At 41.3% G+C, this 22,402-nt stretch overlaps 4 protein-coding genes across 4 annotated transcripts in view; 2 read left to right on the forward strand and 2 right to left on the reverse strand.

Moving 5' to 3' along the window:
• The first annotated feature begins 98 nt into the window (after positions 1-98).
• taf12 (TATA-box binding protein associated factor 12) lies at positions 99-4,796 on the forward strand. The gene is made up of 7 exons (XM_022226071.2): positions 99-217; positions 1,055-1,255; positions 1,578-1,673; positions 1,955-2,224; positions 2,479-2,556; positions 2,713-2,827; positions 3,120-4,796. The coding sequence occupies exons 2-7, from the start codon at positions 1,094-1,096 to the stop codon at positions 3,242-3,244; spliced, it is 846 nt and encodes a 281-aa protein (XP_022081763.1). The 5' UTR covers positions 99-217; positions 1,055-1,093; the 3' UTR covers positions 3,245-4,796.
• kpna2 (karyopherin subunit alpha 2) lies at positions 4,122-9,584 on the reverse strand. Its single transcript, XM_022226070.2, has 13 exons — positions 9,530-9,584; positions 8,661-8,809; positions 8,336-8,464; positions 8,022-8,206; positions 7,703-7,875; positions 7,426-7,508; positions 7,082-7,276; positions 6,923-6,991; positions 6,734-6,790; positions 6,453-6,629; positions 6,001-6,183; positions 5,490-5,639; positions 4,122-5,283 (listed from the first exon to the last, which is right to left on the reverse strand). Exons 2-13 carry the CDS (start codon positions 8,718-8,720, stop codon positions 5,191-5,193), a joined length of 1,554 nt encoding a protein of 517 aa, XP_022081762.1. The 5' UTR covers positions 8,721-8,809; positions 9,530-9,584; the 3' UTR covers positions 4,122-5,190.
• A 255-nt stretch (positions 9,585-9,839) lies between these two features.
• Positions 9,840-16,389, forward strand: LOC147796565 (protein DGCR6-like). The gene is made up of 5 exons (XM_087146339.1): positions 9,840-9,919; positions 10,950-11,064; positions 12,022-12,182; positions 12,671-12,777; positions 13,180-16,389. The coding sequence occupies exons 2-5, from the start codon at positions 10,958-10,960 to the stop codon at positions 13,411-13,413; spliced, it is 609 nt and encodes a 202-aa protein (XP_087002465.1). The 5' UTR covers positions 9,840-9,919; positions 10,950-10,957; the 3' UTR covers positions 13,414-16,389.
• A 2,072-nt stretch (positions 16,390-18,461) lies between these two features.
• Positions 18,462-22,402, reverse strand: part of LOC147796566 (uncharacterized) — a 36,836-nt gene continuing 32,895 nt past the window's right edge. The window contains exons 4-8 of the mRNA XM_087146336.1: positions 21,613-21,811; positions 20,960-21,053; positions 20,474-20,590; positions 20,082-20,198; positions 18,462-19,491 (exon numbers count right to left, since the gene is read on the reverse strand). Of these exons, the coding sequence (XP_087002462.1) occupies positions 19,393-19,491; positions 20,082-20,198; positions 20,474-20,590; positions 20,960-21,053; positions 21,613-21,811 (626 nt within the window). The 3' untranslated portion in view covers positions 18,462-19,392. The remainder of the gene's footprint in view (positions 19,492-20,081; positions 20,199-20,473; positions 20,591-20,959; positions 21,054-21,612; positions 21,812-22,402) is intronic.

The raw sequence follows: 22,402 nt of genomic DNA on the forward strand, positions 1-22,402 counted from the left end.
AATGCTTTATTTAAGTTTTGAATAACATGTTGTTCTGTGATTCTTTTTCTTTGGTTTTTAATGGAAATAAACTTTAATGATTAAATTTATTGGAGGAATTTTTAACCAATTTGATTGATTGACATGTTGAGGGCGTTTTTCACAACAGTGGTGCTCGACTCGCGTGTTTTCGCGCGAGTAGCGGTCCAATAATTTTACTTCTAAACACTGCGGATAGGTGAGATTTGTTTGCTATAATTTCGTTATTTTCAATTAGAGGAATCGGTGATAGTTATAACCAAGTGCTCTTTATTTCTTGAATCTGTCAAAATACTCGTTTTGTTTTAGGCCGTGTCCGAACAAAACTTAGCCAGGTTAACCGCGGCTTGAATTTGAAATTGTGCAGGACGATTGATATACACGTTCACTGAAATGAAAATGATGGGAAGTGTCTGCAGCCACCCACGTGTAAGCCACAGCATGGGGTGTTTTCCTACCCAAGGCCATAGGCACAGCCACACCCAAGTGATTCGGACCACACGGCCCTACTTGTCACAAAACAGGAGAATATTTTTGTTGAGATCTATCACAAGGAATTTAGAAGCAAGTCGCAATAGCCTTATTTGAATTTGAAGTCAGAGTGGCACTGGTGCATGCTGGTCATGCTGGTAGGGCCTGTCCGCACCAAGTGGGAACAAGAGAGGGTGTGTTTTAAATTAAAGTAAAATTGACATTCCTTTGGTACCAACTTTCTGCATAGGCACTTTATGTGCGTTTGATGCGGAGCACGCAGGCGGAATGCATGCCAAACGTGTGCAAGAACCCGGTTGGAAAAGTTTGTACCATCTGTCTTTCTTTCGCCGTTGAGGGTGCACTTCAATTCAGGGCGGATAGGCTATGTCATGTATGTCACCATGTGACTTAAAAAGTGGTAAAATTTGAGTAAGCATAAGAAGTGGTGGTGCTTTAGGTGGGCTTTCAATTTTTCATAACCCCACAGTTCCTGGTGTAGGCTTTCAAGTTTCATGCCATGTCTTTCTAGTTAAGTCTCAAGCTTTTTTGCAATATTCGACAGCTGGTTCTTTAAGTCGACCCAGAATTGTATTCACTTATCATGAGCGGACAGCTTCCCGGAACCACAGCAATAGCAGGTGGATCTATTCCACCCTTAGTACCAGTGTCAACACCAGCAGTAGGTACCAGTCTGTCAGGGAGTGCCCCTGCTCCACGCAAGACGCTGCAAGACACTATCAAGGAAATTGAAGCACAGATAACGGTAACTTTTTCTTTCTTTTTGTAAAAAAAAGAGTTCCATATCCAATCACCAAACATTTTCCGTAGTGTTACATGAAAAGTACCAAAAAGAGTAAATTAATGTGATGAAGAAACACATTTTAAGGAGTGAAAAATGTTGATTTTTTTTTCTGTCATTCCCCATAGACTCTGTGCATGAGATCTTAGGTGGTGGTTGGGATATGAAACTCTTGTAGCCTTCAGTGAGGAGATTTCTGTGACTATGATTGCCACTGAAAACAATCCCGTTTTTCGCGTCAGGAGTTACAAGTACATTTTGTTTTCTTTTCCACACATGTCCTCAGCTGTTAGAACAGACACCAAATGCCACCAGCAGACAACAGGAGGATTTAGCTAAACTCAAAGAGCTGCATACACGAGCCTTGGCTGAGCAGGAGAAGGTAAATAGTCTAGTCACCAAGACACTAAGTAGTGTCCAAAGTAAACCTTGCCAGCGACTCTTCATATGATGCCTTCACTTGCCAACAAGCAAGAAGGCATCTTTGTCATGTAGCATTGTTCCACATTATGGTCTGTTTTGACTTGCCAATTCCAAGTAGTGCATTTGCAGTGCAGAATTGAAAACAGCAAAGATGTAAATGTTACATGATATGAACAAAAAACTTCAGAATGTTCATGTAAAATTGTTTGTTTATTAAGAGGATTGTCCTTCGTCTTACAGTTTAAAGCAAACAAACAGCAGCAGCACATTCAGCAGCTCCAACAGCAGCAACAACTCCAACAACAACAACTACAGCAGCAAGCAACACCAGCAACGCCAGCCAGAACAGGCACCTCACCGACGACCTCCTCCAACCCTGGTGCCAACGGCACTAGCAGTCAGACATCTAGCACAGCACCTGCTCACAATCACAGTGTGGCACCCCCTGCTACCAGCAGTAAACCCAGCTCCATGGCAACAGGTGCACACATTGGTATTGACCCTAACCAGGTTAGTCACTACTGCTAATCATGTGCACGCCCTGCATATGTACATGCCAAGTCCTGAGCCTGTCTAAGCAAATTTGCTTGGCACAACTAACCTCAGAACCAGTCACTGCATGTCACATTACATTTTTTCTGGTAGCTGGTTATTCCAATGGTTTTTTTTCTCTCTCGAGCAATTCATGAACTAAGCCACTTTATGCATTTGATCCTAGCTCTCCTTCGTCTCAGCATAGTGTGTTTTTTGTTATTCTGATTTAGGTACTTGACAAGAAAAGAATCCAGGATCTTGTGAAGGAAGTAGATCCAAACACTCAGCTTGATGATGATGTAGAGGAGGTATGAGGACTGTATACTTCTGATTGGATTTCACTTTCAAGTTTCTTTTGTCATAACAGGAAGAGGGTAAACTTCACTTCTGTCAACTTTCAAGCCACTCAGCTCAGACCTGTCGCATTCATCACATTTTTTTCATTTTATTCATCACTTTTGCAGATGTTGCTACAGATTGCCGATGACTTCATCGAAAATATAGTGACAGCTGGATGTCAACTTGCTAAGCATAGGAAATCCAACACTCTGGAAGCCAAAGACATACTCCTCCATCTAGGTAAGATCAATCATTTTATTCATCAGTTGAAGATTCCATTTATTGTATGCTGTGACTTCCTAAACCGTGTGAAGGGTGCTGATACCCAAAACCCATCTTGAAAGGAAATCTTGGAAAATTATGCCAACTTTTCAAAGAGGAGATTGTTTGCTTTCATTTGAGCACTGTGTGACCCCAAATCCTATTGAAATTAAAATGGTTGAGTATATTTTTTGACTACATTTACATGTATTGTCATTTTAGATGCATTATTTTAATATCAAGAAATGCTTTTTTCTTTCTTGATGACTAGAGCGTCATTGGAACATACTTGTGCCTGGATATTCCACTGAAGAGAACCGACAGTACAAGAGGCCTGCCTCAACAGAAGCTCACAAACAACGGATGGCACTCATACGAAAAACTCTCAAAAAATGAAATCATATGTATGTCAGGAGAGTTTATTGATCGGCTAATGTTCATGTACGGCATCCATCCAAGCCTTTGTAGATCTCATGACGGGGCCAGTCTTGTTTGCCATTCCTTGTAAGATTTGATATCGATACCATTATCTCCATCAGTACTGCTGGCCTAAATTTAGTTCATGTACAATGTAGGAATACATGGAGCAACCATCAACAAAGTCACCTGTGCGCATTGCTGGGCACAATTGGTTGGACTCCAGAAGGCACTGTGTTAAATGCATAGAATGCAAATATACAGCTATGAATTGGGAAATGAAGCCCAGTTGTGGCACAAGTCCGTTATCGGGCTGTTATTGACATGTATTGTTTCTCCCTTGATGTCTGACTCTTAGACACAGAAAAAACAACATCCAGAACAGTCGAATACATTTGAAGCAAGATATGGGACGGAGAGAACCCCCCCCCCCGCCTTTGTGTTGGTCATCATTTCATAGGAATCTCAAGAATTCTTTACAGACTTCTAGGGGGGATGTGTTAGGTAACAATAGTCTAGAGTGTGTATAGGGATTGGACAGGTAAGGGGGGTACCCCTCCGTCCCATATCTTGCCTGGTATAGTCGAATATATGCATGCTACTGAGCGATATGTGCGACATATCGCACATATATGTAACAGTGCTTGGGAATACTCTTGTATACATGTATGCATGAAATACGCAAACAGCGCAACACGAGACCCAGCAGCTTATGGATGAAATCAAGTCGCCTGAGATTTTTAAGGATTGGAATGTGTTGCGGGATCCGGATTGGATGCGCGTGTCAACACCCACTCAGTACATTGTGAAAACAGTCAAGGCAGTTGACTACTAAACATGACAATTAGAAACAGACTTCTTCCTTCCAAAGCAAGTTTATTTGCAAACGAACCTTTTAAATAGCTCAAGATGAGGACAAGTTGAAACATGTTTGAATTCATCATAGTATGTACATGTTGAATGATATAATTCTTTGCCATATATGGGCAAATGCATAACGCCCTTTGTCTTACACGTATTTGCTATTTACAGATCTTGAACAGGTCCGAAAATTCAACAGAAATGTGGATGAAATAAAACAGCATTTGTGGGACATTAACTTCACTTTTTTTGTAATCTTAATCCTGGATATAATTTGCATAAATTTAATAAATTCTGTCAACTTGAATTGACGGCAGATTGTATGTTTCTTTGCTTTTTTTTAAGTTTTGTAATTTTGCTTAACACATTTACATTGATTTTGGCAATTTATCCCATGTTTCCAAACAAGTAGGAGGAATGAAGTTACTTGTAATTTCTGATTTATTGAATTGTGGCTATATGTATGTGTATCAAATTCCAAGCTGGTAAATACATGGATCATAATTTCAACCAACATAATTTTTGGAGTAGAATTTCAAATTTACCAGATCAAAACACGTTTCTTGGAAAAACTGTTCAAACACTGATAGAAAAACTTTCTGAAAGCAACAATCAGCCTTTTGACATGAACTTGTAACTTCTGAATAAACATATATCAAAGTTAGCTACACTGCTGAAGTCATCTATTATATTCTGTACACAAAAAGCCAAAGGGGTTTAAGGCACATGATCTGAGAGTTGAAGCAGGCACGATGGAAGACTTGTGGATAATCAGCTCATTTTTAATTCATACTTGACCTGTGTAACATTTGTTGCACTGAAAAATGGCATCTTTTTAAATCACCCGTTGAGATTACTTGGTGCTTTAGTGATGGGAGGGCTTGCTTTTTCAGGCCGCTTCATCCAATGATAAGCAAGATTTGACCCCCCCCCGAGTGCCAACAGTCATGTGACTTCTCTTTCCAATTGATCACTTACACATTATATAAACCAAAGAATAGAAACTATACAAGTCAGCCAGTGGTTGAATTGCTGTAGCATTTGTGCATCACCAGATGGCAGCTTTAGATGGCGATGGGTTGCTGAGATACCATGGGATTAAACTCAAACTCATTCTTGGCGTTAGTCTCAGGAGCTAGTTGGGCCTCCTCTGCACCCTGTGTACAAAGAAAGACATCAGAATTGCATCACAGTAAAAAAGTAATTTCTGCCTGTTTTATTCTACGTGACATTGGATATTCTTGCAAACTTTTTGAGAGTGCCGGATATTGTTTTTCTCGCAAGTGTTACATTTCTCAAATGGATTAATTTTTCTCATACCAAGCTCTCACAGCCCGCTGCTCTTTTCAATAAGCCCCCTTACCTGCTCTGAGAAGTACCGCTCGATGAGTTTGACGGCCTCCTCGTACACCTCGGTCTTCTCGTGATCCTGAAGCTTCTCAATCTTATCCAAGCCTTCGCATTCCTCTATCAGCAAGGCAACCTGTTCAAGCTGTCCCACACTCTCTCCAGCCTGTCAATGTTAACCAGCAAAGACGCTTACTGAGTAAACATTTGTAAGCTTCTTTCTCAAGAATTCTCTCACGAGCTGGAGTTGAGGTGTGTTGGTGGCTTACCGGTGCTTCTCCCAGTGAGTTCTTTGATTTCATGGAAAAATTCTCTGGATGTACAAAGACCACTGCATGCTGGTACATTTGTACAATGTGAATTATGTGCACAGAATATAACACCTGCAACCTTTAGTGTTTATACATTGTTAGGTTTCAATTAACATCACATAAAAGCCACTGTAACGGATGAAGAACTTCCCACCCATCTCAAGTCAGTATGCAGGTCTCTAAGCTTTTCCAAAGAAGCACCCCGGTGATACCTACCGCAAGGATGTTGTTGAGAGCTTCCAGAATGACCAGTATAATCTTGGTGTCTTGGACTGCCAGGAGATTGCACAAGGGTTTCAGGCAGCCCGCCTCCACAGCAGCCACAATGTGCTCTACAGTGCCGCCTGATGTCAGATTGGTGACGGCCCAACAGGCCTCCTTCTGGCACTTGTAATCACCCTGCAGACAAAGATACAACATCTTCATGCTGAAGTCCAAAGTTGGTGTTGCCAAAGAGTGGTTGGCAAACTACCTTTCAAAAGTTAAATTCAGAAGGCAGTACACGCCCAACAATATCACTTGACTAAAATACTACTGAATCATCAAAACATACCCAGAACTGAGAGTAAAAGCACGGGAAAGCTGTTGCTGATAGTTCTGGGCAGTTAATTTCCAGGTCATTAATCCATATTCTTATGAAAGGATGCAGAAATTGAGGGAAGAAGAACCTTTGCCATGACTTCAACCAGAGGTTTGAGCAGTCCTGCTTTGACGACCTCGTTGATCTGCGCCACGTTGCCGGCTGTGACATTACTGATCGTCCAGCAGGATTCCTTCTTGATGTTGGGTTTGGAATGATGGAGCAGGGCGTACATGAGGGGAAGAGCACCAGCATCCACCACAGCCTGATGGGAAGAAAGAAGTCAAAGGTTTGTCAAGGTGATTACATCGATGAGAAAACAGATGGAGGTTTGATGGACAGAAATGGGAAACCAAAGTCGAGGCTTACTTGGGTCTGTTCATCAGTTCCTGTCACGATGTTGCCAAGGGTGCGAAGAGTTGGAGTCTGCAAAAGAACACAGGATACCTGTGAGCTGACTGGCCACGACGTAAGAAACTGAACACTACACAATGAGGAAACCTATCGTGGAAGATGCCAGAGAAAGAGACATACAGCGACTGAATTGATCAAGCTTACCACGACTGAAATCTCCTCACAGGCAAGGAGTTGGACGAGTCTTGGTACCACACCAGCCCGCACCACATGCTGCAATGCAAAATGTGAGACTCGTGATGAATTTCATCCTACTAATGACATTGTATGGACTGTTGACTTAAAGTCAGGCTGTGTACTTACGTTGATTCTCTGGTTGGTGCCGTCAGTGAGGTAGGACAGGGCCCAGCAGGCATCAGCCAACACTTCCTTGTCACAGTTGTAGATGAGGGATCCCAAGGCAGGCAGGATGCCCATCACCACCTCATCAGGAGGGGCTGGGTTCTTGTTACGACACAGGTTGGATAGGGTCCAGGTGATGTTGCGAAGATATGGGCCCTGGTAACAATCGAGAACAGGAAAGTTTTTGTTGGTGGATACCAGCGACAGTGAAGACCCCCCGTGGATAATGTGCATGTACAAGTGAGTAGACAGGATTTCAAGAAAATTAAAATTACAGCAGGGACCAAAGAAAGGTTTTCCCTTACTGATGTAGTCGGTGTGATGAGCTGCAGAAGTGGGCCTAGCACTCCATGTCTGATTACTTCATCTCTCAGCACGGCACCATCACCTGAAATAACAATGCAGCAAAATCTCAAGAAAATCTCATAACCGATGTACCATCCAAGCTAGATCACCATACGTATCTACATGTATCAGTCAGGTATTCAAGTGGCTGTTTTTTGACTGCAGAGGTCATTCAGTGCCCTCCTGGAGACAAGATTAGATCTTATGCACAAGTTTCATATCGACAGGGTACTGCACCTGCAATGTTGCCCAATGCCCAGACAGCCTGCTCTCTGACGTTCTCCTGGGGGGAGGACAGGAGCTTGACAAGATGTGGGATAACGTTGGCCCTGACTACAGCCATAGTCTGCTCTGGGGTGCCCGATGCAATATTGGTGAGAGCCCACGCAGCCTCAAACTGGATGGCTGGACTGTGATCAAGGACAGACATGAGAGTTAAAGATATCAACATGGAGTCTCTGCTACAAGAAGCAATGAAAGCCTTTGAGGCAGGATTTTACGGTATCCTGCCTTACAAATGACACTGTATAGTGAAACTGGAAAAATCTGGACTCACTTGTCGTCGTAGGGGAGGAACTCCACAAATTTGGGGATAAGGTCAGCCCTGATGATGGAATTGATGGGAGGATGGCGCTCACGGGACAGCATCTTCCTAGCTGCCTGGACAGCCTGGAATTGCTTGCTGGCATCGTTGGAGTTCACTCCAGCCACAATCTCCTCCACTGTCATGGCAACGGTTGGCTGCAGGAAATACAAATTAGTTTTGAATTCAACATCAACTGCAGAAGGTGGACACGATAACCGTGGAAAGCACTTTTGTTTGGGTTCTGGGGTTTGCCTCTTTTTTTTCAAGACTATTTATCCACAAACCTGTTTTTGCTCCTGTAGAGGCAACGGAGCATCCTCCTCCAGTTGGATGTTGCGCCGTTTCATGAGGTTGTCATCTTTCTTTGCCTTGCGCAGTTCCACTGTGACTTCCTGTCTTCTCCGGCGCATCTCCTGATTAAATACAGGCCATTAAAATTGAGTTCTGAAATACAGCAGTTCAGAATTGGATAAAGTCATGATCAAGACTAGCAGGCCTAAGATTCTCAAAACAGACATTCTGTTTCCGAAATTTTTGTTATTCAATTGCTACAGTACATTTGGAGACAAATGCAGGCCCACATGTACATTGAATTTCATTTCTACTTACACCTCCATCCCGTCCCTTGTTCTTGAAAGAAGCAAGACGGTTGTTCTCAATGCCAGGCATGGTGAGACTATGGCTGATGTTACAGTGCTGTAAATAGAGAAGTTCTGCTTTTTTGGGCTGGTTGGAGGACTCTCTTAGAGGGCAGTATTCTGTTGGCAAGACAATAAATGGAACAGTGGGCATGATAAGCTTCAGGATAAACTGTGACTGATATTTCCTGGGGAATTAAAGTAAAAAATGTCAACTTAAGATTTGCATTTGTCCATTTTTTTCTCGTTTTGTCGTCTTGTGTTGTGGACAATGAACCATTGATGGATGATATGAGATTATACTGTAATCATACCTAACAAATGCATTCAAGTTCAACAAAGAAAAGTCAGCATTCTCCAGTCAAACGATGCAAACAAAATATTAATAATATGCAAAATCACTCTTGCAGTAGGCCCCTAATAATGATTCATTGGAGAGGTAACAGCATGATTAGCTTGAGTTAAGTTGAAGATAAACAGTGAGTTGGCAGCACGGCTGGGTCTTTGAATAAGTTTGATCTGAATATTTAAGCCACTTGAAATAACTTTCTTTCACCGAGTTTAAGCCCCAATAAAAAAGCTCAACCTACACTAACGTTACAGTCAAGCACGACACATCATATCATATGTCACCTATCACCTATCATATGTGGTAGTTACAAACTCTCTCTTTCACAATTCATCGTCTTCGAGTTTTACATCCAAAGTTCAAAATTAGGCTTCTATCTCATTATCAAATTATTCTCCCTGAAATTATCCGGTATAAATGCAATGAGGACGTGCAAATTAAAAAAAAAGATTGAAATCTTTTGTTAAAAAGTAGCTGTGAGCAAGACCTACCTTCCTCATCAATGTTCAGCACAAAAATGGCTTTTAAACTTTGCGGGAAATTTAAATGCCACAATGGTTGTTTCTGATTGGCTGCTCAAGAACAGTTTCTAAATATCGTTCACCATATTAAATTTTACATGGAAATTTCCTAAAACCTGACTCTTTGTGTGCTTATTTTACAACCATACCCATGCATTAAATATTTTAATGTTTATTTTGCTAAAAAAATTAGCTTTACATATGCTTAGTTTCAAATATTTAAAATATGACCGCAAATAGGCTTTAGAAACCGCTCATGTAATCTCGCAATTCACGAGGTCTCGCGTCACTGTATTTTTCGGAAAATAGTTGTCTTCTGCTGCGGAGAAGTCCCTCAGTTGTTGCTTGTTTGTCGGACACGTATCCTTGGAATTGCTGTTTCTCTTTTCATTGTGTTTTTTTACGTGCAAATACACAGAAAAATATCATTTGTATCAAGAAAGGTTGCCATTTTGCCTTGTTTTTGTTGGCGTTTGTGTTTGCGAACATGATACACACGTGCATGACGTGTGTACATGGGGACGGCCTGCGGTCATGACATGAGGGTTTTTCCCGCTGATGTGTATCCAGAAAGGTTGCCGGTGTTTTCCAAATAATGGTTCACAGTTACTGAGCTCCTTGACAAAGTTTTGTTCCCTTCTTGTCCCCATTTTTATATTACATCCACGCAGTGGCAGTCATTGCTCATTTTAAGACTAACATTGTCAATGGGCCTAGGCCTACCTCCAGGCTTTTATTATTTCATGTATTCCTATCTACCTCCGTGATTTAGCTTGCCCCATGGTCAGACGGTATGCCCCACAGTCACATAAACATTTTCTGTCAAAATCCAGAAGTAAATGTCATGACTTTTGTATTCTCAGACTTTGTACATGTTGTACCATCTTTTCCTTCCTCCATCATGTCCATGGTCGTATACAACAGGATTTCACATCTGAATGCTAATTTCTTCCCACTTTTTGTGTCCCTTTCTTATGTTTAAAGTGAACATACATGTTTGCTCTGAAGTAATCTGAACCACCATACTGAAAAAATACCAAATCTACATCCAACAAAACATTGATTCTAAAATGATAGCATCGAATCAGTCCATAAATGAAATAAAATGTAAAGGGACACAGATTTTGTAACTGTAAATTACTGAAAGTGAAAGCATTTCATATTCCCAAAGCCCTGAAATGCTGATAAACTAAAAGGTTTTAATATTAACTAAAGGCTGCTTTAATTAAAATCTCTATTAGGCCCTATGCTTTCAACCGTGGGATGTAGGGCCCACATGAAAGTTTTAAATAATTAAGTTAATGAGTATTCCAAGCTTTTTTGTCCCCAAGAGTAATTTTGTTAGGAATAATTGAAACTTGGTATTACCTTAACGTCACTGAGAGACTAGACGGCAGTATGTCAATGTATGGAGGCTGTTCCTCAGTTCAAGATAACATGGGGTTACAGCAACGCCAGTATGCATTACTAATGGAAATCCAGCGACTCTGCCGAGAACTGCCCATGTGAGTCATAGTGATACTAACTTTCCATTTGCTAACTGTCTTTTTCTTAAATCTATTCATTAAAGGTGCGGGCAACATTCCTGCTCTGTCGTTCGCGAAAAATTTCCAAATCTGATCCTCTTAATCTTGACAATTTTAACGATCTCTTCAGAGAAATTTTGCCTGCAGTGTCACGTCAGAAAACTTCACCGTTACTTGGCCTGTAGGGAGAGCGGTATCAATACTACTAAAGGCTTGAATGCTGTGGCATTTTTGCAGTGACCCCTAGCTAGGATTTTACCAGTGAGGGGGCACCAGCTTTCAGTGGTGTGGTTTTTGGGGGCAAATTTTTGTTGGCCTTGTTCAATATCCATTCATCCGTTTTTTTTTTCAGTGGGGGGCACTGGGACTTTGTCACGCACTCAGCCATGAAATTCTGGACATTGCAAGTAAAGTGTAACATTTGACAATAATTAATATCTGGGAATCAGTTACCCAACTCCACTACATGCATTTGGAAGACTAGTTCCTATCCCACCCTTTCTAAATCTGGGCCCAATTTTTTGGCTCAGCTTACCGTAAGAGGCTTACCCTAAGAGAGTAATTTTTGTTCCTCCAATTTTTTAAAATTTGTATAAATCAAGCAGTTAAACCTGGCAGCTACAAGAAATTTTTGAATAAGACATTTCAGTCTCTGGTGTAGACACAGAATGATGATCATAAGGGCTGATTTCCATTGGCTCCAGTTACTGTATTTGAAAGATTCCTGTTTGTTTTCAAAATGTAAACAAATACACGAAGCACTGAACGGTCATGTAAAAGTTCTCGTCCGTCTCTGTACACATGTATTTGCTAGCCTTTGCATTTTCCGCCTTAGTTACATCAAGTCCCAGCTACAGTAAATTCGCAAACTTGGCATTGTCTGTACTTTGTTGATTAGCCCAACTGACACGGAGTTGTCCACTTCTCTGACCACAGGACCTATCAGCAGCGTGTGCCTTACAGCATGCTGTCTAGTCTTTCTGCATCCTTGCTGGACGGCACTGTGTTTGAGATTGTCAACCACCTTGCCGAGATTCAACACATGACGGAGCGCAAGTTGATGGAACAACGCTCCCAACTTGTCAACTCACATAAAGGTTTGTCACCTATTTCTTTTGATAGGTAAATTGACCCACTTTGAACTACTGCAAAGAAAATCGCCGCAAGGCAAAAGTAGTGTTTTCATTGATTCTATAAATGTGGAACAATAAAAAGAATATTGCATGTGAACAATTGATGATTTGAAGAGTGATGGTTATCACTGCTATGGAGCCTGTGGCGTGAACATCTATAAAAAGAAACTTTTTCACTGTTTGAAATAAAGGAGGGACATTTGAAGAAGAAAAGGTCAGAATCTTTGCACACCGAGTTGTGCAATAACTCATGCTGGAACATCATGATTCATAGGAGATACAAGGTTGAACATTTTGTTTGCCCTTCACCAACATAATTTCTTCAGCAAACAGTGCTTTAAAAAAACTAAATCAGTAAAGGACAAACTGGAATTCGCAAGGAGATTTGAGATCCGAGAAATAAAGTCCATTGTGTTCTCTGTAAGTGACTTTGTGTTTTCTTTAATTGGCAGCATTGAAACAGGAAATGACTAAGAAACATCGCGAGGCCTTGCAGAGCTGTCAAAGTAAACCCCACAATCTCAAACTGGTCACTAACACCAACCAGAAAGAGAAACAGGTAATAATATAAGATATAAGCTCAAAAAGTGTGCTCATTTTTGTGGCATGGCAGATTTATTGTGGGGTTTAGGCTCTAATTTGGAAGTTTATTGAAGAGAAATGTATACATGAATCAGGTTTACACAAAGAATTGCTGCATTAAAGTCGTTTAAATAACAGCACATGTGAGAACAAAGAATTTGCAAAGTATCAGAATTCTTCTTTAGCCATGTCTGAAATGGGTTTCCAGAGCTACGGCTAGGTCTATTGTCTACGCGTCTCCGCACATTTCCAATGGAGGGAAGACCTAGACCTAGCACTAGACAACAGATTCGGATGCAGCCTTTGTGTAAGAGCATCTTTAGAGAAACTGAAATAAAGTTTTCTCTTTTGTTACCTTGCTTTTTTCCTTTCAATACAGGCTTTAGAGACACGCCTGGAGGATGAGATTAGGAAATTTGATGAGCGGATTGTGCTGGAACTGGACCACAGGGTTGCTGAGCAACAGATGACCTTAGAGAAGGCGGGCGTGGCTGGTTTCTTCACCACCAGCAAACCAGAGGAGGTCCGTCTACAGATGTACCTTCTGGAGATCATCCGCAAACTCAGCAAGATGAATTTCAATGCAGCACCATTCAGTTTTACGTGTAAGTGAGAAACATATGGTTGGCTGTTGCAACAGTAGGCCACTAGAGAAGCTCACCGAACATGTACATTTCTCGCTGAGATCTCTGTGAGACGTGATAAGTTGGCTTCAAGTTAATCTTTGGAGTTATGGTAGAGACTTTGTGTTTGCCGAGCAAAAGGATTGCTGGATGCTCAAATTGAGTTTTGGCCTTGTGCTAACTTTAGGAGTGGACTCCAAGTTTCCTCATGAAACAGAACTTGATAAACCGCGACTTTGTATGCGAGAGAAGATCTGACAGGAAGGTAATTGTTGAACTGCTACAGGGAGACATAGGACTGAGGAAAAGGAATTGTGAGCAGCAAGCCAACCCAAGGATTCCTGGATTAAGGTACATGATATTGTTCCTTCAGCAGTTTTTGTTAGAAGGATTGCATTTCACATGTGATATGTTCATGTTTTCTGGAGTAGCACTAAACATGAGAAGTACCCTTTCATGGATGTGCTTTGCTTGTGATATCGGGGATTAGACCGTGGGCAGTGTGATCAAGTTTACTAGTTCACAGGCACAGTTCCTCTTAAGTGACAGCTGTTTCCGTCCGTCAAAGTGTGATATTTACCGCTGAAGTAACACAATGCTGGAGTGAGGAATGCCTTTCATGCTGACGGGAGGAAAAATGTCATTAAAAATTGGGAGTTTCGTTGATGGAAATGTATGACTAATAGTAACCACCAGAAACAGACAAATTTCTTTTTAATGAGCCATTAGGAGTTGACCTAATGGCAGTAAGTTTCGTCTTGTGTCATCTTGAGACTGAACAAGACCCAAATGCAACAAGTTCTGAAACTCACAACCCTAGCAACCCAATATATTTGCACTTTTACAAAATGGATAATGTCCAGTCCCCCTCCCTAGGCAAGATACTCGACTCCAGTTTCTCTTCTGCACTGTGGAATGAATAAGCACAGCTTGAGAATGTTGAACAAGAAACCTCTGGGGCCAGTACTGGACGTTGATGGGCATGCATAGTATTCATGCTAATTCACATGCAGCAAGAGGTACGGTGGGCCTCTCTCAGAATGTTTCATGGAAACCTGCTGGAGTTTCCAAAACTGGATTTCATTGTCTCATCAACAGCGCCCTCTGCTGTTAATATGTGGCTGTGCTTGCCAGTGCCATGCATCGCAGCTTGGGACTTCTTCTCCTCACACGACCAATCAGTCCAAATCCAGATTTGGACCAAGAGGGAGTAATACTCTGTACTTTTGTGTCCATGAGCTGGACTTCTAGCCACAATTTCCTTCTTGTCAGAATGGAACCATAGTACAGAGGTTGAGGGTTCATGCATTTGTGTATGCAGACATGTACATGTAAGAAGTCATGACGCTGATGCCCCAAAACAAGCCATCAGGAAACAGTTGCTCCCATTGGCTGAACAGCTATAGTTGGTGCCCCCTTAGAATTCTGATGTCATCATTTAATTGTTATCAGTGGACATTGTTTACTCCTTTGCTGAGGCCTGTGGGGTATTTCTAGTGACAATGCCTCTGATCTGTTAACCCTAACCCAGTGAACCCACGAGGACCTTTTTGCTAGGGCACATCCTCAATTCTCCCAAATCCTCCAGTGGCCCTAGTCCAAAAATTGTATTCATCCTCAATCCTCCAAAACCCATCAATCTTTGCACTTACAATGTATGTTCAAAATGAGAGGTTAATTCCTGCCATTATGTTGAGGCAGTGTGAATTGCCTTCTCAAGCAGTGCGGTTGATTTCAAAGTAATCTCAGGCTGAATTTATGCATGACTAAGCATAAACAACACAAGGTTCAACCCATGACCTTCACACATGGCATCCTTCACAGTCAGCCATACACTTTTGCCATTCATTCTCAATCCTCAAAAATCTTGCAAAACCGCCCAAAGGATTGTGGAGGATTGAAGAGGGTTCTGTCAAGTTGTGTTGTCATAAATTGAAGCCCACTTGGCTCTTGTGAAGACTAATAATCTTCTTGAAACATTCAAATGGGGAACTTTGGGGCTTGATTCAAATCAATAGAGGGTTTGCATAGCTGCCATCTTTGCAGGCTAGTGCTTTTGTTTCACAGGGTATGCACAAAGGAGGTTGCCCTGTGGAACAAAACAACTGCCCTGCTAGATGGTTAGCATGCAAAGCCTCCATTGATAGTAGTTGACCTTGGGTTCCATTTGTGTCCCTACATGCACATACTGTACACGTAGGTCCTCTGCTTACAAGATCGAAGAGATTTTGAAACCAGAATGACAGTGGGTGAAATCCACACTGTGACACGTGTTCCTTCTCTTCACTCTTCATCTTGGTCATATTTTTTCGGAGGGAAATCTCATCAAACTTCCGACCTTACCATTTTGCCCTCTAAATTACAATTCTCACACCTCTTTGCTTTGGGTGAGGAAGAGATGGGAAATGACTGCCAAATGGCTGCCCCGTCACATGTGATTGTGATTACTGAGATGCTGAGATGTGGAGAAGGGGGGGGGACCACTGACGACCAAATTTCCTGAATCAGATGTCAGTTAATCCGTGCTGCGACTAGTTGTAATGGGAAGTTTCCACGTGTTGGGGGCCTCCCGGAGGTTGGGAGGAAAGTAGCGAACTTAAAAGAAGGAAATGAAAGGAGGAAACTTTCATCAAGCAGCTAACCAGATGGACCGAGAAAGTGCATTGGGTCAGGATAGGGTCGTCACCTGCCGTATCAGGACATTAAAAGTTGGGCTCATTTGCCTAAATTGTGAGACCTTGAAATCTAAAACAAGTGAAGGTATTGAAATACAGGAAAGCCTGGAAATCTTTAAGAAAATAACGCCTTAAGTGTGTGATGCCTTGGTGATTACAGCCATAGGGTACAGCTGTGTCTCAGTTGAAGTGAGTCAATTCACCTTGAGTAAATATATTGATCACTTTGTACACATGTACGGTATGTGAATGATTAAAAATGACTGAAAAAAGCAAATTTTTTCAACGAGAGACACGATATACATGTAATGGCAGTGGCAATCAACTTTAAAAAGGCTTTTTTTTTGGCTGTGCTCTGGCTTACAAATGGGAAAATATTGTTAAATAACTTGCTCAGAGACATGAGCTTAACAATTTCTTGTTGAGTTTGAATCAGTGTCTTGCAGACACGAAGTACCTCAAGGCCACTTTCTTGAAGTTGCTAAGGGCAAATTCAAGCAATCGCAGTGTTGACGACTTGTCAATTGTTGTCTGGTATCCCGGATTTATTTACACGTAAAATTTATGAGCACAGCTTTGAAGGAAAATTAAGCAGTGGTCGACAGGTGGTCATACGTGGCTGGAACTTGGTCAAGCTGAACACTGGAAATGGGTTACATGCTAAGACATGCAGTAGCAGTGTCCTAAGCCAGTAACTGGTGCTCAGCTGATTTTGGCTTGGCATAAATTTATTTAGAAGTAACGTGTGGAATAATAGCTGGACTATGCCACTGCATGGTGCAGGTGTAGAAGTACATGTAGCTCAGCTGTGCCATAAATGCCATACAGGTGCATCTAGGAGTGTGGACCACAGTGCTACATTTTTGCATTCTATCATAAATGTGAAATTTTTGCCTACTGCTTCCTCCATCCTTTAACTTACTTACCGTCCCCCTCCCAGATCCACTGGCTATGCGCTTCTTAGCCCGACACTCTAGCCACTCAAACCTCAATCCTCCACAACTTTTATAACTTGTCAATAAATAGATCTGCATTTCCTGATGTCATTAATGTAGCCAGGACTGTCACTGCTTACCATTCCATCCCAGCTTGTAAATTGTTACGCCCTATTTCTGTCACCCTCTATTTCTGTTGCCCTCAATTTTCTGAGAGGCCCAACAAACATCTCTCACCAGATGATAAATCAACAGAATAGGGGCACTTCCCAATCCATCAGACCACAAGTTGTTCCCAACGCCCCCATCCTTCAATCCCCAATTAACTACAAGAACCCTTTGTCAATCCCTCATTAGACTGTGGGACAAGACCAGGAAGACTTGTTAATGTTATTGTCTGCTGTCTATAACCTAGCTACTCCCCCTGCGACTCCCCTATAATTGGGCATGGAGTTGGTACAGAGCAAAATCAGAGGAAATTTGTAATGGTGACAGAGTCCCATTCTGCCCTCCCTGCCCTTAGTTCCCTTTCAGAGGTCATCACGCTTTGCAGAATACAGAACGTTTGGGCAAGTGCTAGAATGGTAGACACCTGATTTTTGAGAAAGCCCCCTACCCAATCTGCTTCTTCTCCAAGTATTCCTACATGTAGGAGGCAAAGCTCAGGGAACCTCCTGGTTACTTTCTTGAGTGGTTTATCTGATTAGACCTCACTCTCTGAAGACAGCATAATATCTCTGCCAACCCAATCCACTCCTCTTGGATGCTAGTAAGCAGGAGAAAACTATTTTGGAACTGAGGATTGCAAGAAATGAATCTGGTCCAGTGCCAAGCATTGATGCATCGTCAGAAAGCCCCCTCCTGTCCCATCCCACTTTGCCTTATTTGGGATGCATGGCTATTTCTCACAAATACATGCAGCTTGTGTTCCAAAACCCTTACAGATTCAGCTCTTGAGAATGGGTACTCTTGGTTTTCAATTTGTGGAGATCACTGCAAAGTTAGCAGTATGTCTCTTCGAGTTTGACGTCTTCAAGAGTACTTTGAGTACCCAATAACACTTCTGTTAAAACTCAGCAGTGTGTCAAGTGCATGTACGTGAACCAAGCCCACATTTTCTCTTATCAATGGCTGTATCCCCAACCCTCCCCTTGCCTCTGTTTCATCTGTGGCTGGTTTGTTGCTGCATAATGACCTGCAGGCTCTGCCTTCCATGCAAACTGGTGCATTACTAATTGTATCCAAACCACTCATGGAAAAAGAAAGTGTTTATGCGAACTGGAAAGTATTCTCAGTACTGCGTACGTACAACATGGTTGATGACTTTTCATACTTCATAAATGAGCACAAATCGTTATGATACAACCATCATGTTCTTTGAGGGTGGACAATGGCTCATCAATAAGGGGAAAAAAATCAAAAGATCTGTTGAATTTAGGATCAAACCTTTGTCTTTATTGCGTTAAAAACCAAAAACCATTTCAAACTTCGAGACAGTGAATAAAATCTGGATTTTTTTACTGTATCTCACTGTAAAAAGAGCTGAATCAGATAATCACCTGCTCACACCACTTAAAGAATACAAAAAGATTTGAACACTAATAGTCAACACACAGTCACATTCACAACTAGTTCTAGCAAGTCCTTTAAAATAATAATAATGTAAGTAATTACAAAATACCAGTAATATATATAAAAATCACTCAGTATTCTTCCACTGAATCTGACATACTCATGGTTAAGACACATTAATAATGAAGTGATGAAAATTCTCAGTAATAACTGACTCAGAAAGCAATGTTCACTTTCACTTTATTGTCCATCTGTCAATGTCTGCATGATCCCCTGCACAGCTACATGTAATTCTTCTACTACACCTTGTGACAGGAAATCGTGTTTTTTATGATGTCCAATCTGCTTAGAGCAGGAGCACCCCCTCGTTGGTTGGAAAGAGCCATGTTGGTCGGGAGTGTTCATTTTGTTGGTAGCGACGTATCTGTAAAGCGAATGGCATTGTCGTGAACTGGCGAAGTTCAGTTCCGAGCAAGGGAGCTTCTTTTGCTGAGGAAATTGCACTTTCTCTTGGTCCAGCTAGAGGCTCAAAGGGATAATTGTTTTCCCTGAAATATCCACTGAAATTTGAAGCAATAAATCTTGAACATTTTTCTCCAGGTTTCTAGTCTTTAATTTAAAGATGAAATGGAAGAAACACTTGTTGAAACTTATAAACTACTAAACAGTAATTTCAGTACACTATGACTCTCCCAACTTAGCAATAACTTATCCTACTGATTACAACTTTCCAGTCCCTGCACCAAATTAATTAACGCACATCCTTTCCTCAAATTTCCGAGGCTGTTTAAGCTGTAAACTTGGCATCCCTGCCGTGTGGTTCGTCGAAGTCCAAGTCTGGTCCAATGGGAACAATGCCAAATGGGTTGATGCCCAGATGACTTTGCTGAGGAAGGAAACCGACAAATTAAAATCCAAAGATACACATAAATGCCAGATTTCTCTCCTTTTTTCTATGGGTGTCTACAATCAGCAAAGTTATGTACAGCAGTTAATGGAACAGCTGTGCCGTGTCATTGCTGACCCTTTTAATAAGATGGAAGAATGTCTAGTTAATGCTGTAGGATGACATGGCATTGTACATGTGAAGGCAAAGGTTCCGTTTTAGAACCGGACTGATTTCAAAATTCCAAAGTTAAAGGATCAATCACTGATGCGATAAATTCTTCATAGACTCACTTTTTTGTGCTTCTTGATACTCTTCTTCAACGCATGAAAACTAACAGAAATCCATTGTCAGGGTTTAAGTGTATTGAAAAGTGCACTTTTTTAAAACATCAAAAAATTTCTCCAAACATTAATGGACGAGTGAGGTCCTGTTAAGTGATAGCAGAGTTTCTAAGGGACATCAATCAAACTGCTGGCATTTACTCAAGGAAGTATATGTACATCTATTAAAGTTTGAGTATGATCGTGAAACAACAGCGCCCCCAATAAACATTACACGAGGCCAATAGTAAGAAGTCCAAGCTTTACCAGGTAGTGGTTCTGGATGTGTTGCTGGTCCACCGAAGCTTTTATGGCTTCATTCTGATACAAATCACGAACAAATCCCCAGATGTTCGGATAGTCGATGATTCGTTTCTTGTTGCACTAAAAAGAGAAAAAAAAGGAACATAATCAAGTACAACCGTTTTAATGCAGCGAGATTTTTTTTATATAAGCATGAAAAATGACAAGGCCATCTGTTTATGGTTATATTCCAGGATAAATGATTTCCCATGGTTACTTGTAAATTTCTGAAATGTGAAAACAGGACATATCAAAGGAATGAAAAACTAAAGATTGGCTTAAGTTTCTTATTTACCTTACATTTGATAAAAAGATTTTTGTACAACAATAAAAACGTTTGCTGATGTCTTCCATACCTTAAAGTGGCCATGATAGACCGTATCAAAGCGTATGAGTGTTGTGAAGAGACGTACATCAGCCTCAGTCAAAGCTGAACCAGCCAGGTAACGACTGTCAGCCAGGATTCCTTCAACCTAAATAAAGGAGTGAAAATATCCATGGCTGTTGAAGATTTACTGATTAAAGTCCTGGTCTGGTCCCCTCTCTGAAAAAGACCAAAACTAATTCTCAGTGTTTTTCTTTTTGTGACAGGTACCTTTTTGGGGTTGTGGTGTGGAGGGGGAGAGGGGTTGGAGGGGTATAGGTGATGCAGTCGGTGGCTTGATGTGTTGTAAATTTAAGAATCAGTTAATCTCTCCCAGTTTTCCCAAGCCTATTTTCCACCTCTTTAAAATAAGGCAACAGTAACAAGATTCAGGTCTGCATTTCTTTCTTTCAAGATACAATTAAGATGATATGTAATTAGAATTGGTTTACTCTGTACTCCGCAATCTAATTCTTACTTTGTCCAGTCCATCAAACACTTCCCTCACAGCTACATCGTAGGCTTCCTGGCTCTTGGCAAAGCCTGCACGGTACACACCATTGTTGATCATCCTGAAGCAACCAGAGAAAATGAAGGAAACTGACAAACCCTGGTTATGTACCTAGGATTTTGTTTTCCCATTCCATCCTTTTTAACCCATTTCACCCCCGCCCCCGATTTGGTTTTAACATCCTGTCGCAATCTCCAACTTTACAATCCCCAAACTACCCTACTGTCAAACCATCACACTCAAAACCTCCAGTCAACACTAGAATTTATTGCCCACGATAAAGGCAAATATGTGAAAAGGCTTATATTGGAACTGCGTGGGTCACTTTTTATGTGGTAATGGTTGATTTTAAGATAGATGAGGTACATTCCTTATTGTTCCTAATCAGTCTTTAATTTCACCTCAATTTCTGGGTAACCTGGACGAGGGCTTCTTTTAATGGGAGGGGGGTGGGTGCAAGAGGGAAGTCTATAAAATGGACAAAAGAAAATACAATTCAAAAAATTCAGACACTGAAAGAGAAAATCAAACCAGGATAAGTTTGAGAACTCCATCACAAATATGTCATCGAGTCGACTGTTTTTTTTTTTGAGTTGACAGTTTCATATGAGTTGACCTACGGGTAAACCCATCCATTCAGCTCGTTTATCTTGTCCTTGAGTTGTTCTGGATAGAGATCCAGGTTTCTCTGCTCGGACGTAGCACAGAAGGCATTGCACTCCTTATTGAGCATGCGGATGATCTCAGAAGACTCGTTGTTTACGATGGTGTTTGTCTTCTTGTCCCAAAGGACTGGAACAGTGAACCGACCGGAATAGCCTGTCGGTCAAAGAAAAACAGGGACACATTTGTTGACTTTTATCTTTAAGTTGCACACTGGAGACAAACTCAGGACTGATAATGATGAGTCAAGAGAGAAGAGAACAACGACCCTAAAGGCTAAATAAGCTTAATTTAACGGTGGGCTGTCATCCACAGTATACTTGGTAATGAATGCGTTTTGTTAGTTAGTTTCCCAAACGGAAGTGAATTGACAATTACTCAGTGCAGGAAATGGCTCGTGAAAGTCTGGAAATCTCATTAGCATTGTGGTGTGCATTGAAGTTTTTTCTGCAAATGTCAGGCTAAAAAAGCTGACAGAGTGACCCCCACAGTATCATGGTACAGGATAGCTTTTTAGTTTCAGGTTTTTTTCCTGTTGAGGTACAGTTCCTTGAAAACGACAATTTGTTCTTCAGCCTACAATTCTTATTTCCGCTTTCCAAAAAGGTGAATTTTCTCTATTTTCTTCCAAGTTGAAATTCAGTCTCAAAATAACTTGCAGTAAACATCTGTGCACTAATCAAACCCTGATCTTAAAACTTTGCAAAACCACCCAGATGAAGTTTAAATATAGTCACACGTTTTTCT

Source organism: Acanthaster planci, linkage group LG15 (assembly GCF_054643075.1).
Source record: "Acanthaster planci isolate LZ-2023a linkage group LG15, COTS_SCS, whole genome shotgun sequence".
NCBI classification, from domain to species: Eukaryota; Metazoa; Echinodermata; class Asteroidea; order Valvatida; family Acanthasteridae; genus Acanthaster; species Acanthaster planci.